This window comes from Ricinus communis, chromosome 1 (genome assembly GCF_019578655.1).
Source record: "Ricinus communis isolate WT05 ecotype wild-type chromosome 1, ASM1957865v1, whole genome shotgun sequence".
Taxonomy (NCBI): Eukaryota; Viridiplantae; Streptophyta; class Magnoliopsida; order Malpighiales; family Euphorbiaceae; genus Ricinus; species Ricinus communis.
Window position 1 is genome coordinate 31,198,857 of NC_063256.1, and position 27,528 is coordinate 31,226,384.

Genomic DNA, 27,528 nt, shown 5'->3' on the forward strand with positions numbered 1-27,528 from the left:
TTGTGCAGGATGAGCTAGCTAGGAAGGAGCCAAAGCCTAAAGTGATAGAGCCTGCGTGAGCTGAGGATAAGAAGAAGAGTCCTGAGAGAATACCAGCCACTAATCCTATATCCTGCTAGGTTGAAGCAGGAAAAGGTTGATCAGTAATTTGGTAAGTTTTTGGATTTATTTAAGCAGCTGAGGATTAACCTACCTTTTGTTGAGGCTATATCGCAGATGCTCAGGTATGCGAGATTCTTAAAGAAGATTCTAAGCAATAAAAGGAAGCTGGAGGACTTGGGACTAGTGACACTAAATGAGGAGTGCTCAACCATTCTTCAAAACAAGCTGCTAGTAAAGAGGCGTGATCAAGGGAGTTTTACTATTCCTTGTATTATTGGTGATTTGCATATTAATGATGCTTTAGCTGATTTAGGAGCTAGCATCAATTTAATGCTTAGCAGTTTGTTTGAAAAATTAGGTTCAAGTAAGCCAAAACCTACTAGGATGAGCATACAGTTAGCGGATAGGACTGTGAAATTTCCTAGGGGGATAGTTGAGGATGTACTTGTTAAGGTAAATAAGTTTATATTTCCTGTTGTTTGTTGTTATGGATATGGAGGTTGAGAGTAGTTTACCTTTATCTTAGGTAGACCATTCTTTGCAACATCTAGGGCTGCTATAGATGTATATGATGAGAAGTTACAACTTAGAGTAGGTGATGAGAGTATTACCTTTGACCTTAACACTTCTATGAGAAATTCACTTGACCATGATAATATTGTATATTATGTGGATGTTTTGGATGATATTGTGGGGTCTAAATTGCAAGAGATATTACTTGAAGATTTGCAAGTGGCATTACAGGCTGAGGATGAGGAGGAGTTGTCCAACGAGGATGTGTTGGAACAACTTGCTTGTTTGCTGGCTAGTAAGCCTAGCAAGTCTGCTGACTATTTTGTTGATATTGATAAGTCAGGGGTGTAGAAATTGAGACCTTCACTTGAGGAGCCACCAACCCTATAGTTGAAGGAGTTGCTTAAGCACTTGACCTATGCCTATCTGGATGAGGCAGAGAAGCTGCCGATGATCATTGCAGCTGATTTGACTCCTTTGGATAGGGAGATGACTTTGGCCTCTCTCAAGAAATAACCTGAGGCCTTGATATACAAGATTGCAGACATTCCTGGAATGAACCCTAACTATTGTTTGCATAAGATCCTGATGGAGGATAGTTATAGGTCAGTAGTATAGCCACAACGACGGTTGAACCCAAACATGAAGGAAGTAGTAAAAAAGGAGGTAATTAAACTTCTGGATACAGGTTTGATTTACCCTATTTCTGACAGCTCTTGGATTAGTCTTGTGCAGGTTGTGTCCAAGAAGGGAGGTATGACAGTGGTCAAGAATAAGAAGGATGAGCTAATACCGACTAGGACGGTAACTAATTTTCGAGTTTGCATTGATTATAAGAGGCTTATTGATGCAACTCGGAAGGACCATTTTTCCATTCCTTTTATTGACTAGATATTAGAACGTTTATCAGGGCTATGTTTTATTGCTTTCTTGACAGTTTTTCGGGTTATTTTCAAATTCCCATTGCACTTGAGGACCAAGAGAAAACCACTTTCACTTGCCCCTATGGTACGTTGAGTTATAGGAGGATGCCATTCGGTTTGTGCAATGCACCTACTACTTTCAAGAGGTGTATGATGGCAATCTTCCATGACACGATTGAAGAATCCATGGAAGTGTTCATGGATGATTTCTCGGTATTTGATAACTCCTTCTCCCATTATTTTCTTAATTTAGAGCATATGCTTGCATGCTGTGTAGAAGCTAACCTTGTGCTGAATTGGAAAAAATGCTATTTTATGGTAAGAGTGTATTGTGCTAGCGCATAAGATTTCACATGTAGAGATGGAGGTAGATAGAGCTAAAGTAGAGACTATTGCTAAGTTGCCACCCCCTAGCTCGGTTAAGGCTGTTAGGAGTTTCCTTGGTCATGCAGGTTTTTATAGAAAGTTCATTAAAAACTTTTCTAAGCTTGCTAGACCTTTGACTCAATTGCTTGCAAAAGATGTTCCATTTATATTTTCTGATGACTGTTTGCAGGCCTTTGGGTTACTTAAAGAGAAACTAACTACAGCCCTTATTACGGTTTCATCTAAATGGGGGCCTGCCTTTTGAGCTAATATGTGATGCTAGTGATTTTGCAGTTGGAGCTGTTTTAGGACAGAGGATTGATAATAAGTTCCAACCTATTTATGATGCTAGCAATACATTGACAGATGCCCAAGAGCACTATACCACTACTGAGAAGGAGTTGCTTGCTGTGGTATACGCGTTTGACAAGTTCCACTCATACTTGGTGTTATCCAAGACTGTGGTCTACACGGATCACTCAGTATTAAGGTACTTGTTTGGAAAGCATGATGCTAAGTCGAGACTCATTCGTCGAATTTTGCTTTTGCAGGAATTCGACATTGAGATCAAGGATAAGAAGGGTGCAAAGAACTTGGCCGCAGATCACCTTTCAAGATTGGAGAACCCGAGTCTAGACGCACTTGATGAGAGGGCTATTGATGACAGTTTTCTAGATGAGTACTTGTGCTCCATTCAGGTATCTTTGGACATCCTTTGGTTTTCTAATTTTGCAAATTACTTGTTTGCAAAGGTCCTACCAAAGGGTATGACATTTCAATAAAAGAAGAAATTCTTTGCTGATTTGAAGTACTACATTTGGAAAGATCATTTTTTGTTTCGAGTTTGTGTAGACCAAGTGATTTGGCTATCCGTGTACGGGAAGGAGATCCTCCAGATTTTGAGGCATTGCCATGACGGACCAACGGGAGGTCATCAAGCAGCTAACCACACTGCTAGGAAGGTTCTAGAGGCTGGATTCTATTGGCCGATCATTTTTTGCGATGCTAGAGCATTCGTGTAGGTTTGTGATGCATGCCAGAGGTCAGGTAACATTTCTGCTCGTGATGAGATGCCCCAAACAAGCATTTAAACGGTTGAGATTTTTGATATTTGGGGCATTGACTTCATGGGGTCCTTTCCTTCTTCTTTTGGAAATAAGTATATCCTTGTTGCTGTTGAGTATTTCTCTAAGTGGCCAAAAGCACAAGCTTTCCAAATTGATGATGCTAGAGTTGTTACTAAGTTTGTCAAGCGATTGTTTGCTAAGTTTGGCATACCTAGGGCAGTAATTAGTGATAAAGGGACTTATTTTTTTAATACTCAACTAGAGAGAGTACTTCAGCGATATGGAGTGACCTATAAGTTTTCTACACCCTATCACCCGTAGACTAGTGGGCAAGTAGAGGTTACCAATGCGGGCTTGAAATACATTTTAGAGAAAACCATGGGGGTGAGTAGGAAGGATTAGGCAAATAAGTTAGATAATGCACTTTGGGCATCCAGGACAACCTATCGTACCTTTACAAGTTTTACACCCTATAGGCTTGTGTATGGAAAAGCCTGCCATTTACCTGTTGAGTTAGAGCATAGAGCCCTTTGGGCCTCAAGAACTTGTAATTTTGATATGGATTCTGCAGGTAAACAGAGATAGTGGCAGCTCAATGAGTTGGATGAGTGGCATCAGCAAGCATATGACAACTCCGTCATCTATAAGGAGCGGACTAAGAAGTGTCACGATAAGCGATTGAGGGCCTCAAAGGAGTTCAAGTTGGGGACTGAGTGTTGCTCTACAATTCACGTCTCTGTTTGTTCCTAAGGAAGCTCAGGAGTCGCTAGTCAGGGCCATTCGTGATTCAGCAAGTGTTCCCATATAGCACATTTGAGTTGCATCACCGCGATAGGGGTAGTTTTAAGGTGAATGGGCATCGTTTGAAGCATTATCATGAGGACTCGCTTGAGATCGAGGAGCGGGTCAATATGGTGTCATTCCAGTGAGATTGACTTTCTGCATAAGTCCAGCTATACGACTTGGTCAAAAGAAGTGCTCTCGGGGGGCATTCCAAGCTTATTCTTTACATTTATGTATTTCCTTTTGAGAATTTAAATTATCCTTTATGCTTACCTCGTTTTTCACATTTCAGTTGGTTTGGAACTTAACTCCCTACATTTTTATGTTGTTTTGGGTGAAAATTTCCTTGGTTGTGCAAATTATTAAGCTATACATGTTTTAGTGCAAAAAACGGAGTAAAAGCACATTTCTAGGCTTCAACACGGTCTGTGCTGCTCCATATGGCCCGTTCCCAGCTTCCCACGGCGTGTTAGATGTGAAAAATGAAGTTACACAGTTCCCGAGAGTCACAAGGCCTATGCTACTCTACACGGCCCGTGTCCTATTGCCTAGGGCGTGTTGAGTATAAAAGTTAGAAACTACATGGTTCTTGAGAGTCACACGGTTGATAATACGACTTGTGTCCATCAATACGGCCTGTGTCAAAATCGTGTTGATTTTAAGGCGTTTGAGAATGCGGTCTTATTGGGGGCACGGCTTGGACATGGCTCGTGTCGTGCACACAGGGAAGAACACGCGCGTGTCGGGTGCGGCGACTATAAAAAGGGGAGAAGGACATCGGCTTTTAGCGTATCACGATCGTTTTAGAGCAAAAATCTTTCTGATTCTTCTATTTTCTCTAGTATTCTCTACAAATTTTCAATTTTGTGCAATTTTCTCGCGTTTTTGCCATTAACCAAGTAAGTTTCTTTTTTATTTCCTAATTTTTTTCATTATTAATAGTTAGTTGTTATTTTTTTATTTAATTAGTTTTATTATTATTATTTTTCTCCTTTCTTTATTTTCTCTGCTTATCTATTTGATGTTATTTTGCTTGATGTTCTTTGAATTTTATTTTATTTTATTATTTTGTTTTATTATTTTATTTTATTATTTTATCTTATTTATTTTATTTTATTATTTTGTCTTATTTATTTTATTTTATTATTTTGTCTTCTTTATTTTATTTTTAGTTTATTTTTTAATTTCTTTTAGTCTTAATTTCTATATTGATTAAGGTATAGTTTAGTTATTTAATTCTTATTATGTAATTTTGCTTGTTCAGTCATTATTCTGTCAAAATTTCGGCTTAATTTCTATGCTGCTTGAATTATTTATCTACTATGCATGCTTTATTTTCTGTGCATCTGTTAATGACTAATATCTTTTTAGGTACAACGTCAGAACGCACCAGACAGCAGCCTCCATGACAAGCACACTACAAGAGACATCGCACAGATGCAGACGCTTCTTCTTTATAGCAGCAGGCTCCAGCACCACCAGCACAGCTAGCCAGACCTCAGAGACCCTTGGCACTACCAGCCCCCATGAAACATCAACTGCTTACATTTCTGTCCTTAGACCACGAGCAGTGCTTCCAAGCCCTTCGATGGAAGCAAGTCAGGACTGGATGGTGTATTGACTTCACCGCGCTAGAGAGGGTCGGACTAGTCCCAAAGGTCAGAGAGCTCTTTGAGACCCTACCATATGCTCGATTCTTTGACATCATCGACCCTACCTATCGGGAGCTCACTATAGAGTTCTTTGAGTGACCTGACACAAATAAAGATATGTTACCAGTAGGAGTCTGCCAGATGGTTAACATACGAATGGTGACAGCTTCTCAGGGGCCCCTCGGTGTTGAGTACAGATTAGTCAGGCGGATCCTGCGGAAGGTTAGGGAGGCCTAGGCTAGAGCACCACGGGACCTAGCTGTGGACGTATCAGAGCTACGACCTCAAGATATACCTGACCCGGCACGTGCTTTCGCCCCCTCTCCTGGTGCTTCATCTTCATACAATGCCAACACCTCTAGTGCTCAGATAGGTGTCCTTGCGGATCACCTAGACAGGCTTTGAGACCTTCAGGAGGAGCACTTCACTAAGTTCAGGCAGTTTGGGAGGAGACCAGAGCACAGCTCTAGGGCTTTAATGACCTATTGCAGCAGCTCTTAAAGGGCCTCAAGAGGCAAGTTACACAGTCAGATCAGATGGTAGCTCAACTCAAATGATAACTAATTATGGCATTAATGATAGAATGCAACGATTCTTTGATGACCTGGATGATATTAAGCTGGACCTCAGCGATTGCTTTCTAGATGTGACCCAGCCGCCACCAGTTCTAACTGCCACTCAAGACCCTCCACTGTCTACAAGCACAGCTCCTACCTAGGATGCACTGGTGCCCCCACCAGCCTCACCTTCCACTCAGGATCCCCCGCCGCCTATTAGCACAGCCCTTGCTGAGGACGCGCCGATCTTCACTCCACCAGCTGCGACAAATGATCAAGGCAGTCTTCGTTATATTTTATTTCATTTTCTACTTTTCTTTACTTTATTATGCCAACATGTTATTTACTTAGATTTTATTGATTTTGCTTTTCTTATTTGTACTTCCCATGCGGGGTATCCACTTCATTTTACACTAAGGTCAGTGTGTTCTTCAAGTGTGGGGTGGGTAAACCGTATGTTCCTTTCTCTTTGTTGTAACTTTCTTTTAGCTGTATCTGAAATTGCTATAATTGATTATGTATATTGTTAGAATGTTAGGATACTATGTCTTTATGCACTTAAGTATGCTATTTTAGCTGATTGACAATTAGATTTATAGAATGTCAATTACTTTTCTTTGTTGGTCATTGTCCTTGGAAAATAATTAATGGTGGTTAATACATCAACTTTGCCGGGTTAAACCGGTGTTACTTAAGTATTTCTTGAGTCGTTGAATTTTAACTTAGAAGGCCGATTATGTCATATGCATGTGTTTCTTAAATGGTGATTCAATTAATGATGTTCAGAACCAATTGCAACTAATGCCACACTTCAAATGTGAGATTTTGAGCTAGTTGAGCATTCATTATACATATGCTCTTTATATTTCTTATTTGAGTGTGCATTGTACTTGATTTTGCTTCTAGAACTTGCTTTGTAATGCTTGTTGAGGTTATATGAATTTTGAATACCATGAGATGATTTAGGCAACTTAGGATTCACCACACTTGACCAAAAGCCTACCATCTGTGTTTCCATTAGCTAGCCATGATTGAGCTTTTATCCTTTTCTTCATTTTACACCATTCCACACTTTACATCTTAGCCTTTTCATTTTATCTTTCTTTTAAATCTATGCTGAAATTTCTATGATTTGCTCACTCTTATTTGGAATTAAAATGCTATTTGCTATGTTTACCAAGTCCTTTTGATATTTGAGATGCTCCTTTCAATCCAAACTGTATTTTTGCTTTTTTTAACTTTATTCAGTTGTATATAGAACTTTTATAAGCTGCTAGTTCAGTTTTCTTAAAAAAAATAAAACAACAAATTTTTTTATATTGGATTTAGAGCATTTTCGAGCATTATTCTACAAATTGAGGATTTTAATGAATATGGTTTTGAAGTTTTGGGCATTTATTCCTTTGAGCATACATTTTTATTTATTGCAAGAATTTCTAGCATTTTCACACCTCTTTCCCAAATCTCCATACCTTTACCTTAGCCCCATTACGACCCTAGTAAAGACCCTTTGATTTTGGTATTCATTTGTTCACAGTAGTGGAGATAGGATTTATGAGCATGCTTATAGTAAGCGGGTTTTGTGCATTTTCTTTGAGGGATTTACTTCTCACCTTATATACACTTTGAGTGACTTGAGTGATCCCTGTGAGGAATTGGTTTTTTGACATTTGTTATCGTCTTGTTGATTAAGTTATTCATAAATTGATATTATCTCCATCCTTTGTTAATAATTTGTAACTTGACTTACGATTGAGTTTCTTTTGAGATGTGTTGAATGCTATTTATTGTGATATAGGGGCATGAACTTTGAGGATTTGTTGACTGCATTTTTATGAGTTGAATTGTTAATTGCTTGAGGACAAGCAAAAGCTTAAGTGTGGGGTAATTTGATGTGCATAATTTTACACATGTTTGCTTGCATATTATTGTGTATTTTCTTAGCAATTATTGTGTTTTTATTCTAATATCACCTGTGTTTTATGTCCTTTTGTATTCCAGGAGATTTTATAGGTCCATCATTAGTGTTTGAGCAATTCTAGATCAATTTTGAGTGAAAACGAACGTAATCAGAGGCGTTAATTTTGGGTTGACTCTTAGAAAGTCAACACAGCCGTGTTGGATCCTGTGCAGAAATTCCAAGCCGTGTAGCTTAAACACTTTGTAGCAGTACATTTTTCGAGGGTACCACACCCTGGAGCACAGCCCATATGGGGTAAACACGAGCAAGAACACGGCTATGGTCGATTCAGTTCATTCTGTCAATTGGAGTCCAACCCGGCCCGTGTTGGGGGACATGAACTGGAACGCGCTCGTATTTGCATAATGAACAAAAGGAACGAGCCAAAAAGAGAAAAAGGGAGTTCCAGATCGACGATTTTAACTTTTGATATTCCGTTGTAATTTTCCTAGATGTGTTGTCAGGCATTTCAAGGGGCTTCTAGGAAACAGATTCCACCTTGGAACATCAGATTCATGATTTGGGTTTTGGACTGAATATTGAGGATGAGCTTTGGAGCGAATGAAGAATCAATTTTGGAGATTAACTGTAGTGTGGATTAAGGCTTTGAGCTATCCATCTAATTCTAGGAAAAGGGTGTATATGTTCCGATTTCTTCGTTCTTTCACTGTAATTGATTCCTATTTTCTTTAGACATGAACATGTGTAGCTAGAGTGGTTGAACCCGTTCGGGTAACTTACTATGTTGGCTTAATACTGAATTGTTAGGATTGTTTGAGTTCCTTTATGTATTCTTTTTGCTATTAATAATTAAATTCAGTTTTATTTACATTAAATGTGTTGATTACTGCTCATAGAATTCTTTTAACAATTGACAAATTCTGATTGAGTTTGGAAATTTAATTGCAAGATTAGGTCAATTTTCAATTAGAGATAAGGTTAATTAATTTTCCAGATTAAGAATTAACAAAACTTAATAGAGCCAAATTAAAGCTTAAGGCTAACTTAATAATCAATCGTTAGGAAGAGATTCCAACTTTAGGTTCTTAGATTTAGGAATTCGGTTGTCTCGAGAGGGAAACCGAATTCAGTTAAGAATCCATCCACGGGTAGCATAATCGGACTCAATAATCTATTATCTTTTCTTTGATTGCCAACTAGTCTAGGTTCCCTTTGGGTTTGCTTTCTTGTCTTAATTATTCTGTTTATTCATTCATTCTCGTATTCCATTTAGAACTTAGCTTTTAGTCATTAGTAAATCTAGAAAACGTCTGTTATTAATTTTAGGCTAGATAACAAAGGACGAAGTAGTAACTCTAGGACTTCACTTTTCTGAGGGATACAATATTTTAATACTTGCCGTTGTGCTAGGCTACATCGATAGGTTCACTGCCTTAGTTGTAGTTCCATAAGCAGCACACTAGAAGTTTTACTATTCCTTGCTTTATTGGTAATCTAAATGTTAATAATGCGCTTGCCGATTTGGGGGCTAGCATTAGTGTTATGTCATATAATTTGTTCAAGAAATTAGGGCTGGGAGAACTTAAACCAACACTCATGAGCATTCAATTGGCTGATAAATCTGTTGTATACCCTAGGGGTATCATTGAGGACTTGTTGGTTAAGGTTCATGAGTTTATTTTTCCTATGGGTTTCATAGTTATGGATATGGATGAATATGTTAATGTCTCCCTTATTTTAGGAAGACTCTTTCTTGCTACAACTAGGGCCATCATTGATGTTCATGATGGTAAGCTCATTCTTAGGGTAGGGGAAGAGCAAGTGACATTTCAGATCCCTAACACCATGAAACATCTGCTTGTACTCGATGACATGAATATTAGTAATGATAGAGTTAAACATGAGACTGTGAATTATATTTCAGCTATTATTGCTGAAGATCCTTTGGATTGAACAGGAGAAATGTGAGATTCCAAGAGCTCTAGAGCAACTAGCCTACCTTGAGGCAGCAAGGCTAATGAGAAAGCAGTCTTTCGAGCCTATAGAGATGCCCAAAGAGGAAAGGATGAAGCCTTCCATTGAAGATCCTCCCTCTTTAGAACTGAAGCAACTTTTGAAACACTTAGAGTGCACGCTACCAGTAATAATTAGTTCTGGATTACTGCATGATCAGAAGGCTAAGTTATTGAAAGTTTTGAGAAGGAGGCAGAGGGCAATAGCTTGGAAGATTGTAGATATAAAGCGAATCAACTCTTCTTTTTACACACATAAGATTCTCATGGAAAAAGAGCTCAAAACGGGGGTACAACCTCAAAGGCGTCTCAAACCTAACATGAAAGAAGTAGTGAAGAAATAGGTGATTAAACTTTTTGATGCCGGGATTGTCTATCCCATTTCAGACAATTCTTGGGTAAGCTCAGTACAAGTAGCGCAAAAGAAGGGAGGCATGACAGTTATGGTAAATGAAAATAATGAGCTAATCCCAATAAGAACTGTAACAGGATGGAGAGTGTGCATCGACTATAGGAAGCTGAATAATGCCATGAGAAAAGATCATTTTCTTTTACCATTCATTGATCAAATGCTAGAGAGCTTGTCAGGGCATGAATACTACTATTTTTAGGATGGTTTATGAGGATATTTTCATGTTCCAATAGCCCTTGAGGATTAGAAAAAGACCAAATTCATATGCCCCTACGAGACCTTTGTGTATAGAAGAATGTAGTTCAGATTGTGTAATGCACTAGCCATATTTCAGAGGTGCATGATGGCTATCTTCAATGACTTGGTTGAAGATATTATAAAAGTTTTCATGGATGAATTCTTTGTCCATGGAAATTTTTTTAAAGAATATTTAGAGCATTTGGAGAAGGTATTGGCGATATGAGAAGACCAACTTGATGTTGAATTGGGAGAAATACCATTTTATGGTACATGAAGGCATTATGCTAGGGCACCAAATCTCTAGTAAAGGAATTAAGGTGGATAGAGCCAAGATTAAGACTATTGAGAAACTACCACCTCCCTCACCTTGTCTAAAACTGCTATCATGATCTAGTTGTATCCGAAGAACCCATCTATAAAGGAATGCATTGTGCTTGAGGCTGCACTATCAACTATCACATCTATATGAGGAAGGGAAAAATAACTCTTCTTAGGGCATATGCCTTATTCAGGTCTTGATAGTCTACTCACATCTTAACTTTTCCATCCTTCTTCAGGACTAGGACAATATTTGCCAACCATTCGGGATAGTCGACCACATCGAGGAAATTAGCTTTTACTTGCTTAGAAACTTCTTCTCAAATCTTCTTTTCCATTCTAGCCTCAGCCTTCTCATTTTCTACGTGATATGCTTGATGTGCTGATAGGTCGGAATATACTATCTTGCTGTTTAATCCTAGTATGTCGTTGTATGACAAAGAAAATGCCAATTTTCATTTTCTATTATTCTTTTAGATTCTCTCCACTCCTCAAGAGTTATATCATGAGCAATTAAAATGTGCCTTGGATTCTCATTTGTGCCTAAATTAAATGAATCAATTTGAATGGAATTAATGTCAAACATGCACATGTCATGATCATTAAAATGCTCACTGCCATTAGGAAAGACATCACACAAGTAAGCAAAATTAGAGTACATTTAATTGATCTTAGAAGCAAAAAAGACATCATTCTCATAAAGATCGGGCGTTATTACATCAGTTTCTTCATAGAATACATCAATCATATTCTCCTTTACTAGAGCAGCTAAACCTTGCAAACTTAGATTCTCTAGTAGGTGGATGAATTCCTACAGCTTCAGCTTTTCGACCTTAGCTGTGACTTTTTTTCAAACATCCTTAATGCTCAACTCAACTATCCTGTTGATGATTAAAGTCTTAAAGATTTTGAACCCCAGCACCTCAGTCCCAACTATAGTAATAGGCTCGGGCTCCCTGGGTTGTACTCTTTAACAAAAATGTCTTTTGGAGTCTTACCCTTTGGTTTGTCGTCATCTTCATCCTCACGGTATCCAAGCTATGTTTAGGCCTTCCATTTTTTGAAGTTCGAAAAATCTACAATTCCTTATTAGTTCTTTCCCAAACCTATTCCAAGCATGAAGTCTATTTTCTTGAACGTGCTTGCGACCTTCAGATCGATATAATCCTCATAGATGACAACAACCTAAAACCCAGTCGGGGCATCAAGCTCCTTAGCAGCTTCTTGAACAGCCAAAAAGACCTTGCCACCTTCAGTCTTAATAGTAATTATCTCTCCTTCATGAAGGAATTTGATTTCTGATGCACAGTGGACAATACTCCTCCTAGGGCATGAAACCATGGCCTACGCAATAATAAAGCAAAAGTTATTGGGATGTCTAGGACAATGAACTCAACCTAGGATTCTACAGGACCTATTTTTGCTAGTGCTGACAATGTCCCTTCCACATCTCTTTTAGTCCCCTCATAGGTTCTTATGACCATGTCAGATGGCTTCAGATCTTTCTCAGTCATCTCCAGTTCAAGAAGTATGTGAGAAGGAAAAACATTGATGGCTGACCCATCATATAAAGAGCCCTTTTCCCTTTCACTTTAGTTGCAATGTAGAGAGTCTTGTTATGGTCCCTCCCCTTTAGTGGCAAATCTTCATATGAGAAAGTAATCATTCCAATAGTTTTATCAATTACCATTTTGACCATCTCCTCAGGGGTAGCTACTGTGCTTATGATGATGCTAGACCAGGCCTCAATTAGAGCATTTCTATACTCTTATGAGTGCATCAACAGCTTCCAGATTTCGATCATCTTCTTATTCTTTTTCAGCTCTTCTAACAGCCCTTTATCCTCTTCATATGGCCCTTTCTCAACCTGCTTCAACTCTTTTACTCCCTTGTCATTGCCTTTAGCCACCAACTTAGTATTTTTATCAAAACATTGTTTGCCTAGATGTCTTTGGCACCAATATCTTAGACTTCACACTCGTCCTCAGAACTATACCAAATGTCAATGGCCATGACCGACTTCTTTTCATCCTCCTTCCATACTTCCATAAGGCAAGAGTCACCAATCACCTGTTCTTATTGTCCGATCTCGAACCACTCGGTATAATGTCCTCAATTCAAATATCAGCCAAATGAGGCCTCAAATTACGGACCTTGAAGTCGAACTTGCCAGAAGGCTGCCCTATCAGGTATTTATACTCATCCTAAGGAGGTCACTCTACTCGCTAATCCCCACAGTCTATTAGGTCTTGAATTTTATGCTTGAGACAGTTGCACTGATCTGTCATATGCCTAAAAGTTTAATGATGCTCATAAATTGACCATTTTGAGGGTTAGGACCATTTCTCAGTGATAGGGGGCTTGAGTTTCCTACTCTTTACTAGGCGATGGAATACCACAGATAATGATGCTCCTAGCTTGGTGAAGGCTCTTTATGGGCTCTTTAGTTCTAGCTCTAGCTCAGTTTCAGGTAAGGGTATGTCTTGGAAGGAATTCATGACCTCCTTTTCACTAAAGTTAGGGGTGATCATGGATACCTGGTTTAGGGGTGGTGTGTTAGGCAGGGGGTTCCTTTTGGTGCTAGGTTGGTAAAGGTCAATTAGCTTTCCAACATCGATGAGGTCTTGTATTTCATGTTTTAGGCAAATACAGTTCTCAATATAGTGTCCAAGTGCTTAGTAGAATTTGTAGTATATGTTTGACTTGTATCGAGGTGCATTTAGGTTTGGTGGGTTTTTGAAGTAGTGGGTTGGAGCAGGCCATTTTGCAGTAGCCTTTTGAAGATTTTTGAAAAAGGCTACTTGAAATTGGAGAACCTCCTCGGTTGTGCAACAACATTCACATCGAGAGTTCGGCTCCTTCCAGCCTGATAGTTTGTCCTTCTATCAGTCTAAACATTCTTTCTCTTATCATTCGCAATCTCTTTAACCTGAAGCCCATCATCATATAGGTTTATAAACACTTTTGGGTTCATCTAAAGCCTCTCAACCCAAGCTAGAAGAATGTTTCAGACCACCATATGAACTTGGTCCTTTTCAAAAGGTTTGTTCTTCATCAATCCAGCCTTATTCCTCCACCTGGTTAAGAAATCAGAGGACTCATTCAAATTTTGCTCAATGGACTCAAAATTCCTTCAAGATGAGTGTTGTAATGATATTGGTTAATAAAAGAATTACACAAATCTCGCCATTTAGATTTGACGGACCTTCTAAGCCATGGTACCAGTTTATAATAGGTCCTTCTAAGGATAATGCAAATAGCTTGACAACTTGTGTCTTACTCAATTGAACCATTGGAGCACCAGTCCTATTAAACTTATTCATCTCAGGCATTCTGAATTTGGCAGGCAGCTTGTCCTCGCTCATTAGGACCAACTCATTAAAATCATAGGTCAGGTCCAAACCTTTGATTTCCAGCATGCCTTGCGTCTTTTCAAGTCTTGCTCTCACAACCTCATTAGTGGCAAGGGCAGTCTCCTTTATAGTCTGGTCTAGCATAAACTCATTGAAATTCTAAAATTCTTGAGGCACTCCCTTCATAGCAAGATCTTTAATATTAGCAGCAGTGGCAATAACAGTTTCAACAGTGATAGCAATCGGGTCAACTACAAGAGGATTAGCTATCATAAAGGCAATGGGTGCAATTGAAGCAGCTAGTGGGGCTTAATTTGCAGCCACTCCAGTAAAAATTTGTTGGAGCTATTCCAGAATCATACCTCTTAGGTCATCAATGGTTGCATTCTTGAGGATCTCGATATCCTACTCATTAGCTCTCCTTAGCCATTTCAGATGTAGCTTCGGTCTCGGTCATAGAACGGTGATGCCTTGGTCTTTCGAGGTACTCCAACATAAATTGGATCTACGGTAAAATTATTATCCTCTCCAGCCTACCACTCTCTTATCTTTTCCAACCCAAAAGAGAATCTATATGGCTTCAAAATAAAGAGTTAGTGCGATGCATGGTATGCATGATGCACATGCAATGCACAAGGGTCCATGCGATGAAGGAAACTTACTTATTACTTATGAGTGATGGTTAGCTAGTGTTATAACTCTAAGATACGAGTGGAACCAAAGAGATACTAACTGACGCCATCAGGGCTATAGAGACCAAAGTGCACATTGTGTGAAAATGGTTTAGTGATGCAAGAATAACTCGCTAAATAACAAAATTAAAAATTAGGATACACTAGAATCAACTTCTCTTATTCTCAACGGAGTCGCCACTATGAGCTATAATTTCGGGCGCACACCCAAGTGTCTATAGTGACTATGGCACTGCATGGCTTTTCAACATAATAGGGAACACACTAACTAGTCACAGAGACTAGTATAGAAAAAGGGAGTTGCCACCCGGGTAATTCTGAGACACTTTTACTAATAGAGTGGCGTTTCTAGATTTCATAAGAAAGCTTCGCCACATCCATAAATAGATCTGGAAGCCAATTTCCTTATTTGTGTATCCCTATTTTTAATTGTATTATTTAATGGGCTAATAATTGTAAACACAACAATTACTACAATATGTGGGTCCATTTAAGTCTAGCCCATTTTAGTTAGACCCAATCCCCGTTTATTATGCTAGCCTATTTTTACTATTTAATTATGCATGAAGCGCACCTAGTCTAGCCCAATTACAGGTTATACTTTGATTACCAAGTTTTTAATCTAAGTGGACTATTCATTTATATACCAAGGCCCAATTAAGGTTCTTATTTCAAGTGGGTCCATTAATTAATTTTATCCATGGTACAAGCCCACTAAGTCTATATTGATTTTAATTTAGGCCTAATCTACTAATATTTAACCTAATGGACTATAGTTTATATGCAAAGCGTTATTTTAACCTAAGTCTAGGTGCTCAATTTTAATTTTAAATCAAACATCACATATTTTTCATTCATTCACATAATAAAGCAAAAATAAAGTAAAAACAAAGGAAAATAGTAAACCTAAGTTATTAAATCCATCCTACAACTAAACAACTTAAAAAAATCAAATCTAAGTCTAAAGAAGCCAAAAGCAACAATTAGAGTCAAAAATCGTGAAACAAGACAACTTTGAAGTGAACAGTTGATTGGTGACCTCATAAAGCCGATCGACTCAAAGCACAGTTGATCGGCTCTGCACCTCTGTAACAGTCGATTTTGCTTTGGTTTAAGGTTTTCCATCGTTAGAAATTTGATTCACATGCATAAAACATATCAAATGCGATTAATACATGTAAAATCATAGAACAAGGCATAAAAAAATTGAATTAAAGCAAGAAAATGTAAAAAATAATCAAAAAATAAACTTACAGTAGATAAGACACCTTTTCATGGCAATTTCCTAAAACTTAATCATATGAATCTAAAACTAGATCTAATCATTCAAAACATGCATATCATTAAAGCAAAACAATCCTAACATATTATTTTACTCATATAATCATCAGATCCAAAACTCAACAAAGAGCATGTTATCTTATTCAAAATCCAGCTGACTTGCATGTCATAAAAACAATAAAAGCTTGCTAAAATCCTACATCAGAACATATAAAATATGTAAATCATTAAAATTAATCACAAAATCAACCCTAACATGTTTCTAATAATATAAAAATAATAAGAAAAGAGTAAAGAAAATATTAATGATACTAGTTTTGGGAAACCTCAAGTTGTCACCATATCATTTAGATCCTTAAGTCTTAGGTGATGAGGAGGAGGTAGAATCAAATATGAGGTAAGGATCCAAAGTGTTTAGGGTTTGCCTTTGTGATTGATCTTTGAAAATATATACTGCCTCTAGAAAGCCTTTCTGTCGTTCTCTAAAAGTTGCCAAAAATATGGTGTTCTTAGTTACTGTGTGTTGTTCTTAATTGCTATCGACTGCTAATAATTGCTAACGGATGCTAACAACTACTAATAAATGCTACTAAATGCATCCTAAACCTAATAATTGCTAACAGATGTTATGAATTTTTTTATATTTTAGTCCATGAACTTATAAAATCTACAATTTCATCCTCCAAACTTAATTTTTATGCTAATTTAGTCTAAACTGATTTCAAAAAATGATTTTGGTTCGATTACTCACAACCCTAATTAGGATTTGACTATCCTCAACCTCTCGAGAAAAGTAATAACTTTCATCATTGGGTTTTCCGTCTCGATATCTAAATTCAAAAAATGGGTGTTGACAGTCAAGTCTCTCTTAAGGATGACCTATATCTCAAGAGGTCTCCCTTAAAGAGTAACCTATATATTAGGTCTCCTTTAACAATTATCTATACCTTATGAGGTCTCGCTCAAAGATGACTGTCAGCACCCATTTTCCGGATGTAGATATCGAGAGAATTATGAAAAACCTGATGATGAAAGTTATTGCCTTTCTTGAGTCTCAGAGATTGAGAAGGGGAAAATTCGAGTGACGGATAATAATAATTAGACTTAAAATTACTTTTCTAGAATCAATTTGAACCCAATTGACAGGAAAAAAATAAAGTTTTAGAGATGAAATGGTAGCTTTTACAAGTTTAGGGACTAAGTCATTAAATTTTAAAACATTTTGCCCTTGGAGCCAATTGGCTCTGTGTACAGCTGAATCGCCTCTACACCGAGCTGATTGGCTGAGTATAGAGCCGAATCAGCTCTGTGTAGAGCTGATTGGCTCTACAGCTGATTAGTTCTACACAGTACTGATTGACCGTTTTTCAAATCTGATATCGTTTTATGTATATTTCCGACCTAAAATGATAAAAATTAGTAAAAATAAGTTTCTATAAGGTATTTATGATAATTATTGAGATTTCTAAATATTTTAATGATAATTTTTTGAATATAAAAGATTTAATCTCTTTTTTTATTTGATAAAGTAATGGATCATTATAGTTTATTTTTCAAATAATTGAATACTCATCTCTCTTTCCTAGTGTTTCCTAACCCTATTGCTATAAATACATTGATGCACCCTAGATCTAGGGTTAGCCACATTCCTCAAAGTTTTTTTAAAACTATAGAGATACATCGATATGTATAGAGAATTGAATTTTAGTAAGCCACTAAGAAAGAGCTCCAAATTAGGAAACTCATTGAAGAATAACATAAGCTTTTCTGAAATTCCAAAGTAGAACTGGATTCCTAACCAATCTTTGATTCAATAGCTTCCTTGTCTTCTGAGATTCGCAAAACAACAACCAACAGTGATAACTTGAGGGTTCTCCTATATCTACATCATCAACATCCCTTCCTCAATTGGTTTTTCTGTATTTGTTTATAGAAATATGATTAGGAATTTTTTTCTAATTATTGATGTTTATTTCACATGATTCATATGACTAGACTAGAATTTCTTGCCATATAACATATGCTAATTTTATTGGGTTTTGATAGCGCAATAATATATGCATTTTATATGCTATATATATACGTTGTTCTTCATGTTATCTTCGCATTTCTAATCTTTTAGAGCTACTATTCGTTATTTTCGATATTTCTCTCCTCGGGTTCGTTTTGTTTTGTTTTTGTAGGAATTGGCTCGAGTTGCTAGGCGTTGGCGAGAATGTTTGTAGAGTCGTTCATGGTCAAGCACGATATTAAAGAGATACTCATGCCTAGGAGGATTTTATACCGCGAAACGAGCAAGAGAAGCTATCCTGCGGCCACTCCACGACTTGGCTTTCAAGGCCAATGATAAAAGTAAAGAAACAGTCCACTCCGCCCCCTGCTCGCGACCTACAATGCCACGCCGCGGCCTGCCCGTGGCTGGATCTGCAAAACTGCATTTTGGACAGCTGTATAGTCGAATTTTTAGGGTAAAAACCTAGCCAAACTCCTGGATACCCTATGATATAAATAGATTGTAAAGAACCAGAAAAAGGGCAGCCCCCTTTCTCCTTAGTTTTGTTCTCCTTCTCTATTATGTTATTTTTCTTTATGCTTTGAAGATTGATTAAAGACTTTATCATTCATCTATCAATCCAAGTATTTTCCTTTTCCTTTTAAAGCTGTTATTAATTATGTTATCTTTTATAATCTATTTTGTTTGTTTAACTATCATGAGTGAGTAGTTTTCTAATCTAGGGTTAAGTGAACCCTAGCCATGATTGATGTATGATTTATTCCTTCAATTCCCCAAATTAATTATTTAATTGCTCTTGCTTAATTGATTGTGCATATTCCAAAACTAGATTAGGGATAATTAGTATTGTTATGATTCCATTGTCTTTATCATAGTGGGAGTTGGGTTTTGACGGATTTGATTATTTCAATTAAGGACATGAAATTCTCCATGGGAGTAGGTAGGATGGATTGTTAGGAAGTCAGGGTATTGAGTTTAATGTCTTTAATTTGCATGATTCCACGGGAGTAGGTTTTGATTGCATATTAGGGAAGCCATTGATACTCGGAAGAGATCTATGGTATTTTATAGGGTTACCTTTCCTTGTGAAAATTTATTTAATTAGTTTGGGGTAGGAACTTATCTTTGCATTAATTATGCTAGTGGGGATACTTAACTCTAATTGCTTTGTATCCTTGAATTTATTCTCATTATTATTATTTGCATTATAGATTAATTCATCCTCAATCGTTGATTTGGTTACTTACTTAGCATTAATTAAAGTCAAGATTAGCTAGTTTTTACTACTTCAGCCTCTAGGGATTCGACCCTTGCTTGCCTGACTATATAGTTAGAAGGTCTAGTTAGGTTATTTTTTATAAGCACGCGACAGCCTTATCAGGTTTCGAGTCTGATAATAAGAACACATAGAATTTTAAATTTGATAATATGATTGTATTGAGTTTTGAATTTAATTAGTTAATGAATAGTAAATATAATTGATTTTAAATTTCCATGTAGATGAATTAAATTTTAAGCTTGTATAATTAAAATTTGGGATTTGCCTTAGAATCCCATATTCGATTACTGTTAGTTTAATTTTAAGGTTTACATGTCTTTTAGGATTTTTATCGTTATATTTAACTTTTTATGTTAATTTTACACGTTCTAATTTAATTTTTATCCTTTATATATGTGAAATCGGCAATTGGACATGAGAAATTGAGAAAAACCACTAGAAAATCACCCGAAGTCCCCTAGAACCGATCGGCTTAATACATAGCCAATTCGCCTTTGCATTGAGTCGATCGGCTGTGCATGATTTTAGTTTGTTTTTTAAGTTTCTGATGTATTTTAGCGATTTTATGAACTGTAACGTAGTTTTAGGTTTTTTTTCTTTCATTTTTTAGTAAGTTTTAGCTAGATTTATTTTATGTACTTTATTTTTGCTTTATCTGTAATGCATGCCAAATATCTGTTGTATAATTGTGTAAATTAAAACTGACATATAGACAGTAGACCTTAAATTAGACCTAGTATGAAAACTGTAGTCCATTAGATCAATTAATGGTAAGTGGACTTTAAAATATATATAGACTTAATGGATCTTTGTCATGCTTTAATTGAATCAATTGGGCCATATTTAGACCTAAGATCATTTAACTTGGGCCTTTCATAAGAAGTAGTCCATTAGGTTTAATGGTTGGAAATAAGAGCTAGACTAAGTGGGTCTTGTACATAATTGACTAGTAAGTTAGGTTAATAACTTTGAGTATGTGTTGAGCTTAAATAAAATAGGCTAGACTTAGGAGGACCTCAAATGTTGTAGTGCTTGATGTGTAGAAATATAACTGTTTACATTTATAGAAAATATTGTTAAACAATAAAATTAAAGACAAACATACACAAATAGGAAAGTTGGCTTCTGATTCCATCTATGGATTTGTGGCGTAAAGCTTTCTTATAGAATTGAGAAACGTCACTCATTAGTAAAAGTATTCCGGTGAATTACCCGAGTGGCAACTCTCATCTCCGTGCTAGTCTCCGTGATTAGTTAGCGTGTTCCCAATTAGGTTGAAAAGTCCTACAGTACCGTAGTCGCTAAAGACACTTGAATATCCTTCAATGATGACCTATACCTCAAGAGGCCTTCCTTAAGGATGACCTATATGTCAAGTCTCCTTTAAAGATTACTTATACTTCAAGAGGTCTCCCTTAAGGATGATCTATAAGTCAGGTCTCCGTCAAAGAGAATTTATACCTCAAGAGGTCTCTCTTAAGAAAGATCCAAATGGCAGATCTCCCTTGAGGATGACCTCCACCTCAAGAGGTCTTCATTAAGGATAACCCTTTAAATAAGGAGGTCTCTCTGTTAAAGGTAAGACCTCTACTTAAAGTCCAAGTCTAATATTCTAAAAAAATAATATAAAAATTTCACTAAAAAATATATAAAACCCTAATATATAGAAGATATATTTTATTCATCATTCTCTAACTTTATAGATAACTTTCTTATTATGGTCTAATTTAAACATCAGAATAGAATTGTCAGAATTCGACATCCACCCTGATAATCTCTTTTCCTTTTTATAAACTAAAAATCTTTTAGCTCTCTCTTTCTAAGTCCATCTCAAAGTTATTTGGACCCATCTCTAGTGTTAATTTTTAGCTATAAACAATCAAATCGAGATGACTCAATAATAAAAAATAGTCACATAAAATTTTACTTAATCTATAGTCGAGATTACACTTTTTTTTTTCTTTTCATTATAATAATATAAATACATACATGGCTTAAAGATAGAATACACCTTTTCTTAAAACTATGGCAATTCTATAAAAATGTGTTAACCAATATAACCTACTCGCACACATTTTTCATAATCGATATGAATCTTGAAGGCATCGATACGCTTAACAATAAGTAAATTTCAATCTAACTAGCAAAAGAAATAGCTTAAGAAATTTTATAATATATTCGGTTCTGCACGATTGCGAAGTTACAAAGGAATGTGGAAAGAGCTAAATTGAATAGAGGTAAATTGAATTTGAACTTAGAAGATAACACTTAATTGAATTTGAACTCTTATTAATATTACATAATAGAAATAAGACACATCAAAGAAGAAACTAATATAGACAGCAAATGTTGGAAAATAATTATGAATACTTTTACATTTGAAAAAACGAAGCAACTCAAATTTGAACATGAAAAAAAATAAAATAAATTCAAACAATATAATAATGCCAAATTTCATCAACATTATGCACTGAAATTCAACAAACCAAAGCCAAAATACATAAAATTTATAATACTTTCACCATAAGATTGCAATATTATCTTTGATTCAATTTAACCACATCAAGGCAATCTCAGATTTGTCCCTCACAGAACTGCCAAGTGTTGGGCTGCTATTAGCACTGCTATCAGAAAATGAAGCAAGTGTTCTCTGCAGAACCCCAGATGGGGAAGAGGCTGCAGTGGCTGGAGGACTAGTAGGATCGCCATTTTCAACTACTGTGTTACCTGAGCTGAGTTGCAACACTTCTGCTAGAGGACCACCTGGTGACACTGTAGCTCCCTCTGGCCAAGCAGCAGGAGCCAAGGCCAGAGGCTTGATACTGGAACCATGGTTCTGATCTGATTCTACTAGGCCTAAACCCATTTGAATCTGACTCATCTCATCATTTATAGAGTTGATGCCTAGTGAAAGCAGCCCACTTGATGTAAAAGAAGAATTTGTATTCCCGGAGTTGTCACTCTGTTTATCTGATGCAACATTAGACCATGCATCAATAAAACCTCTGCTTTGATTGTTCCGTTGATCTTCTCCAGCACTGAAATCTCCAAAGGAATTCAAATTCAAAGCCTCCCTTTGGTACTCTGGATTGAAGGAACAGTCACTTGACAGTCCAATCCCTGGCCATTGTTGATCAGCTGTAGCAATGGACGCGGCTTCTCCTTTCATCATCCACTGTAAACTCCTTCAGAACATAAAGAAAAAAAAAAAAGATCCCCTAAAATCCAACCAAAACACAAAAAGAATATTACTAATAATCAGCAACTTAATCTTAAAACTAACCTGGATTCCTTGAAATTTGAAGCAAATGCCATAGACCCATCAAAATCTGCAACTTTGGTACTGGGCTTATCAAGAAAAACAGGGGCTTGAACGTATGGTTGCGCAATGGAACCAAGAAACTGAGAATCAGCAGCACCATTTTTATTAGCAACAGCCCAAGCAACAGGAGATTGTGCAGAATTAGTATGATTGTTAACATAATTATAACGGATCTTCTTGTTATTGTTGGTGTTGGCAAGGAGTTCCACAGGCTTTCTTGAACGGGGACGGCCTCTGTGCATGTGACGCTCACAGTATTTCTGATCAGGAGCAGCATCTCTTGAACACCTCCATTTCTTTCCATCTGTCCTCCTGCACCTTCCTGGCTCCAGATCTGCCCCATTTGTGTACTTCAGATTCAAACCACCACTGCCCACTGCATAAAGATTGCAACTTTGGTGATCTATTGACTACCCATCTCGCCAAAATTTAACAAACATAGATTTAAGAGAGAAGAGAAACAAGTAATTTACAAGAAGAAAGTGAAGCAGCAGCAGCTGGGTCTGAATGAAGATTTCTTGAAGTGGGTAAGAGAAGATGTGGAGGCACAGGAACAGAAGCCATCATGTACTTGTATATCATTGCTTGTCTTTCAAGTTCTTTCCACTGTGCAATTGTAAAAGGAAACTCCAAAGATGGTGCTGCTGTTGCAGCCATTTTCATATCTACACAGTAATCCAGTCAGTCAGTCAATCTCATTTAACCTTTTCTTTCTTTTTTTTTTTTTTTTTTTCTCTCTCTCGCTCTCTGAGAGACCAATTTTTGACAAATTATTGACTTGAGAAAAGAAAAGAAAAGAGAAGACAAGAAAAAAGAAAGATTTTCTACCTGGGGATTTGAAGACAGTAGCCGTGATGACAGCTTCTGTGGGAGAAGTGTCAAAAGGCTGCAGTGTTCTTGCAGCACTTACACTATCAACAGCAGCACCATAATAAGTAGCAGCAGCAGCAGTTCCACTTCCACCAGCAGCAACACTGTAGTAGTATGTATCACCACTAGGGTTGCACTTGATTCTGCTCCTCATTGTGGGACCATCACCAACACTTGATAGAAATGGACAGTGGTGATTCCCATGATCAAGCATCATAAAAGTGGTAAAAGAAGAAAAAAAAAAAAGAAGAAAAGAAGAACAGGAGAATAACTGATGATGATGATGAGTATAGTATATATTACTGCTCCTAAAAATCTTTAGCTTGCCTTGTCTAAAACGCTAAAGCCAACTATAGTCATAATGAAACAGCTTTCTGTATTTGGGAAACTGGCTTTTCCATCAAAGTTGAATTCCCACAAACACACACAAGAGAATTTTTTTTTTTTTGGTTTCCTTTTTGAGGGTTATGGGCTTTTCTTAAAGAAAGCAGACCACCTTATTGTGCTCCATATCTCTTGTATAAGACTTATCTAATACACATCTTTCTGTTTTTTTTTTTTTTTCTCTTTTTCTTTTTTTAGTTTTTCTCTCACTAGTTGGTGGATGGTAGTGAATAATATGGTAGAGACAAGTGTGGGGCTGATGTGGGAATTTATGATATAGGAATGGGTTGCCGCCATCTTAGGCCTTTTGCTTTGCCTCCATGCTTCCAACATTCGCACCATAGTTGGTAGTAAAAGCAACTCTTCAATAATATATACTGCCCCATTTCTCTCTCTCTCTCTCTCTCTCTCTCTCTTATTATTAATGCGGCATCTATTGTATTCTTCTGCATGTAAAGCTAAAGACTGTGTACTAACCCCATCACCTTACTTTCTTATTTAGGAAAACAAAAATAAAGAAAGATTTGGCCACCCTCCTCTCCCTTTAACTAGATATGGTAAACCCGATCCGCTCCCACAAAAGAATTCATCCTCAGCCTCAACCATAGCACCAGAGCACGAGTGGGTTTGAGTCTATCTACTTAATCTCGATTGAAGAAATCTATTTTAAATAAATTTAATTTATTCTGTTGTTTATAAATAAAATTATTTTTATATTAGTTATTTATTAAATAATATTTCTATTAATTGAATTATAGATAACTAGTAATTATTTATATTACATTAAATTATTAACTAAGGTGTTAAGAGTGATTTTTAAAAGTAAGAGATTTTAAATTTAAATTTTTATCATTTTATATATAGATTTTTATTTCTATAATAAAAATATTTATAATGATTATAAAAATATAATTAATATTTATTATATAATTTATAACTCGTTTAACTTTTTACAAATAAAATTTAATATAAACATTTTATCTAATATATAATATCACATGTAATAATTAATTAGTTGTGTTATAGATGATATGGTAGTATTTCTTTCTCAATTCAATTTCAATTTTTATAAATTATATAAAATAATATTTACTTTTAAAAAAATAATAATATATAAAAAATTATCAAAAAATATAAAATATTGTTAAATACATAAAAGTCTTTAGATTTTATACATTAATAGAATTATAAAAAAAATAGAAAAATGAGATTTCGTCCCTGCTCTACCTTTATATTTTACGAAATTTATGAAAATCTCAAAACTCGTCCTGCTCAGCTCCATTGCCACTCCTCTTTTTGTCCTTTTATAATTATTATGATTATCATTTTTTTACCACCTTCTTGTTAAGCAAATGAGGATACGAACCGCGAATAAGATTACTAGTGCAATAGTAATAGCAGTGGGAGTAAGTAGTAGTAGCGTTGTGCATGCATTAACTCTCATTTTATTGAATTTCATTCCATTATGTCTAGTTGTTTTCAATTTTATCATGTAATTTATGAATCCGTGTTCCATAGTTTTCTTTAAAAGAAGAAAATGAACATATTACTATTTGATTTATTTCTTCTCAAGTTAATTGTCAAATAGGTATTGATATCTTGACCTAACTCCATTTCACTATTCAATTCGGTGATGGACCCAAAAATGAAGTTAGAGGAATAAACGGTAAAAAAAGAAAAGAAAGGGAATGCTCCAATAGGATACGGTTGGATCATGGAGGAAAGGAATGCTTTCTGGAATCATATCAGGCATCATATCAGGCATCATCGGAGGAGGAACATTCGGCATAGAAACCGTAGAAGAGGCAAATGCACGAGTGGCTTTAAGACAATGAGAAGGTCGTACATCCTCTGACTTGAATATTCTAGATTTGCCAGACCTGCTAAATTGAATAAAGGAAAAGACAAATGCTTAGAACATCACACAGAAGCAATAAAACAGTAGAGGGTAACAATGAAATACTTGAGCAATGGTGTCTTTGTTTAGAGGCACGGGGCTTAGAAGCTGGGACATAAAGATCGGGTACTCACTCCTCCTCGACCTAATGTTAAGGTCCTCTGGGTCATCATAGCCCTCAAGGCACTCCTCCAACTCCTCATCAGAGAGGTCCATTGTCGAAGAGTAGGCCTCTTCTCCCAATCGCATATATGCTCACCAAGATACCACATTCGGTAAGCCAACCTTGGAAGAAGAATCCTCTTGTGGTTAATGTCAGCTGCAAACAACATATAGGGGTCCCAACTCCTCCTATCCCTGAGCCAATCCGAGTGGATCTGGAAATAGAAAACCAAGCAACTATCAATACCTTGATTATTTACAAATAAACTAATGAAATTTCTTTTACTTGATCCTAGGTCAGGGTGTTGATCCACATGTAGTGTACATGGATCTAGGCCTACTCTGACGAGACACTCCGGCTTGAGGCTAATGGCTCAAAAGAGGGAAAGTCGAGGATGTACAAATAGGTCTAACACTATCAATAATCCAAGCTCAAAAGCGCAAACCTGCACTTAATTAGCCAATACAAGAAGTAATAATAGAAGTGCAAAAGAAATACAACAAGTGGTAGAACATATGTGAATCGCATGCCAGAAACTGCAAAGTCTCTTGCTCCTACTATTGATACAAGTAAGTTAGAGCAGCAAACCCCTAGTTATAGGAAGAGACCCGATCTAAGTCTCTCATAGGCGCTAAATAATGCAAGTTCAGTGAATTACCAGAATCACAGAATAAGATAGTCTTAAACAAGTAGATGAGGAAGACTAAAGCCATCTGGTCCACCTCCCTAGCTGATCGAGGTGTTAAGCCTTTGTAATGAAGGGGTATGCACTGGTAGGCCAGACACCGAGTATTCTTACAAGTAGACAAGAATCTAAGAAGATCTATGATGTACTGGTCATGGACAATAGAGTGTTGATCATGAATAGCATCAGCAAAAGGAACCGGGTTACCAGAGAACCCGATATTTGTAGCAGTACATAAAAATAAAGACAAAGTCAGCTCTCCAACGGGAGTATGGAAAGTGTAGGTGATATCCACCCACCTCTTTATAAGTGCGTAGAAAGAATTATGGTCTGTCCTTGATAGGCATCATATTACACATATTTACATGCCCAATTGTTTACATTCTTGTGCATAATTATCTCGTTTTATGCTAGAATCACCTGTCTTTTGGTTCCTTTCACGTTTCAGGTCGTTATCGAAGGACATTGTCAGCAATCAAGGGAAATACATGTAATTACGGACCAGAATCCATTAAATTGAGTAAGGACTAGCATTCCGAGGGTTGAGCACGGCCTAGACTCTGGTCGTGCTGAATTGTCAAGAAGCTACCCCCAGAAGTACCATTTTGGCATGGTTTTCGTAGCCACCACGGCCTCCGCCACATCCCGTTGTGGCTCAGCATCGGCTTGGGCACGACCTGGAAGAGGTCAACACAACTGAATGTGCGTGTTCAAGACGGCCC

General features: G+C 36.7%; 1 protein-coding gene across 2 annotated transcripts; it reads right to left on the bottom strand.

Annotated features, from left to right (window-relative positions):
* Positions 1-21,821: 21,821 nt before the first annotated feature.
* LOC8268175 (growth-regulating factor 7) lies at positions 21,822-24,550 on the bottom strand. Of its 2 annotated transcripts, XM_048369973.1 has the most exons (5): positions 23,950-24,550; positions 23,636-23,850; positions 23,281-23,472; positions 22,769-23,183; positions 21,822-22,670 (listed from the first exon to the last, which is right to left on the bottom strand). In XM_048369973.1, exons 2-5 carry the CDS (start codon positions 23,829-23,831, stop codon positions 22,034-22,036), a joined length of 1,440 nt encoding a protein of 479 aa, XP_048225930.1. In that variant the 5' UTR covers positions 23,832-23,850; positions 23,950-24,550; the 3' UTR covers positions 21,822-22,033. The 2 variants fall into 2 exon arrangements, with proteins under 2 accessions (XP_048225930.1, XP_002521932.2); XM_002521886.4 differs by having other exon boundaries at positions 23,636-24,550.
* Positions 24,551-27,528: the final 2,978 nt, after the last annotated feature.

Coding starts and splice junctions, on each gene's coding strand:
- LOC8268175 (XM_002521886.4), bottom strand. CDS start 23,894: ATGATGCTTGATCATGGGAATCACCACTGTCCATTTCTATCAAGTGTT. Junction 23,473..23,635: donor TACTGTCTTCAAATCCCCAG/GTAGAAAATCTT, acceptor ATTACTGTGTAG/ATATGAAAATGGCTGCAACA. Junction 22,671..22,768: donor TCAAATTTCAAGGAATCCAG/GTTAGTTTTAAG, acceptor TATGTTCTGAAG/GAGTTTACAGTGGATGATGA.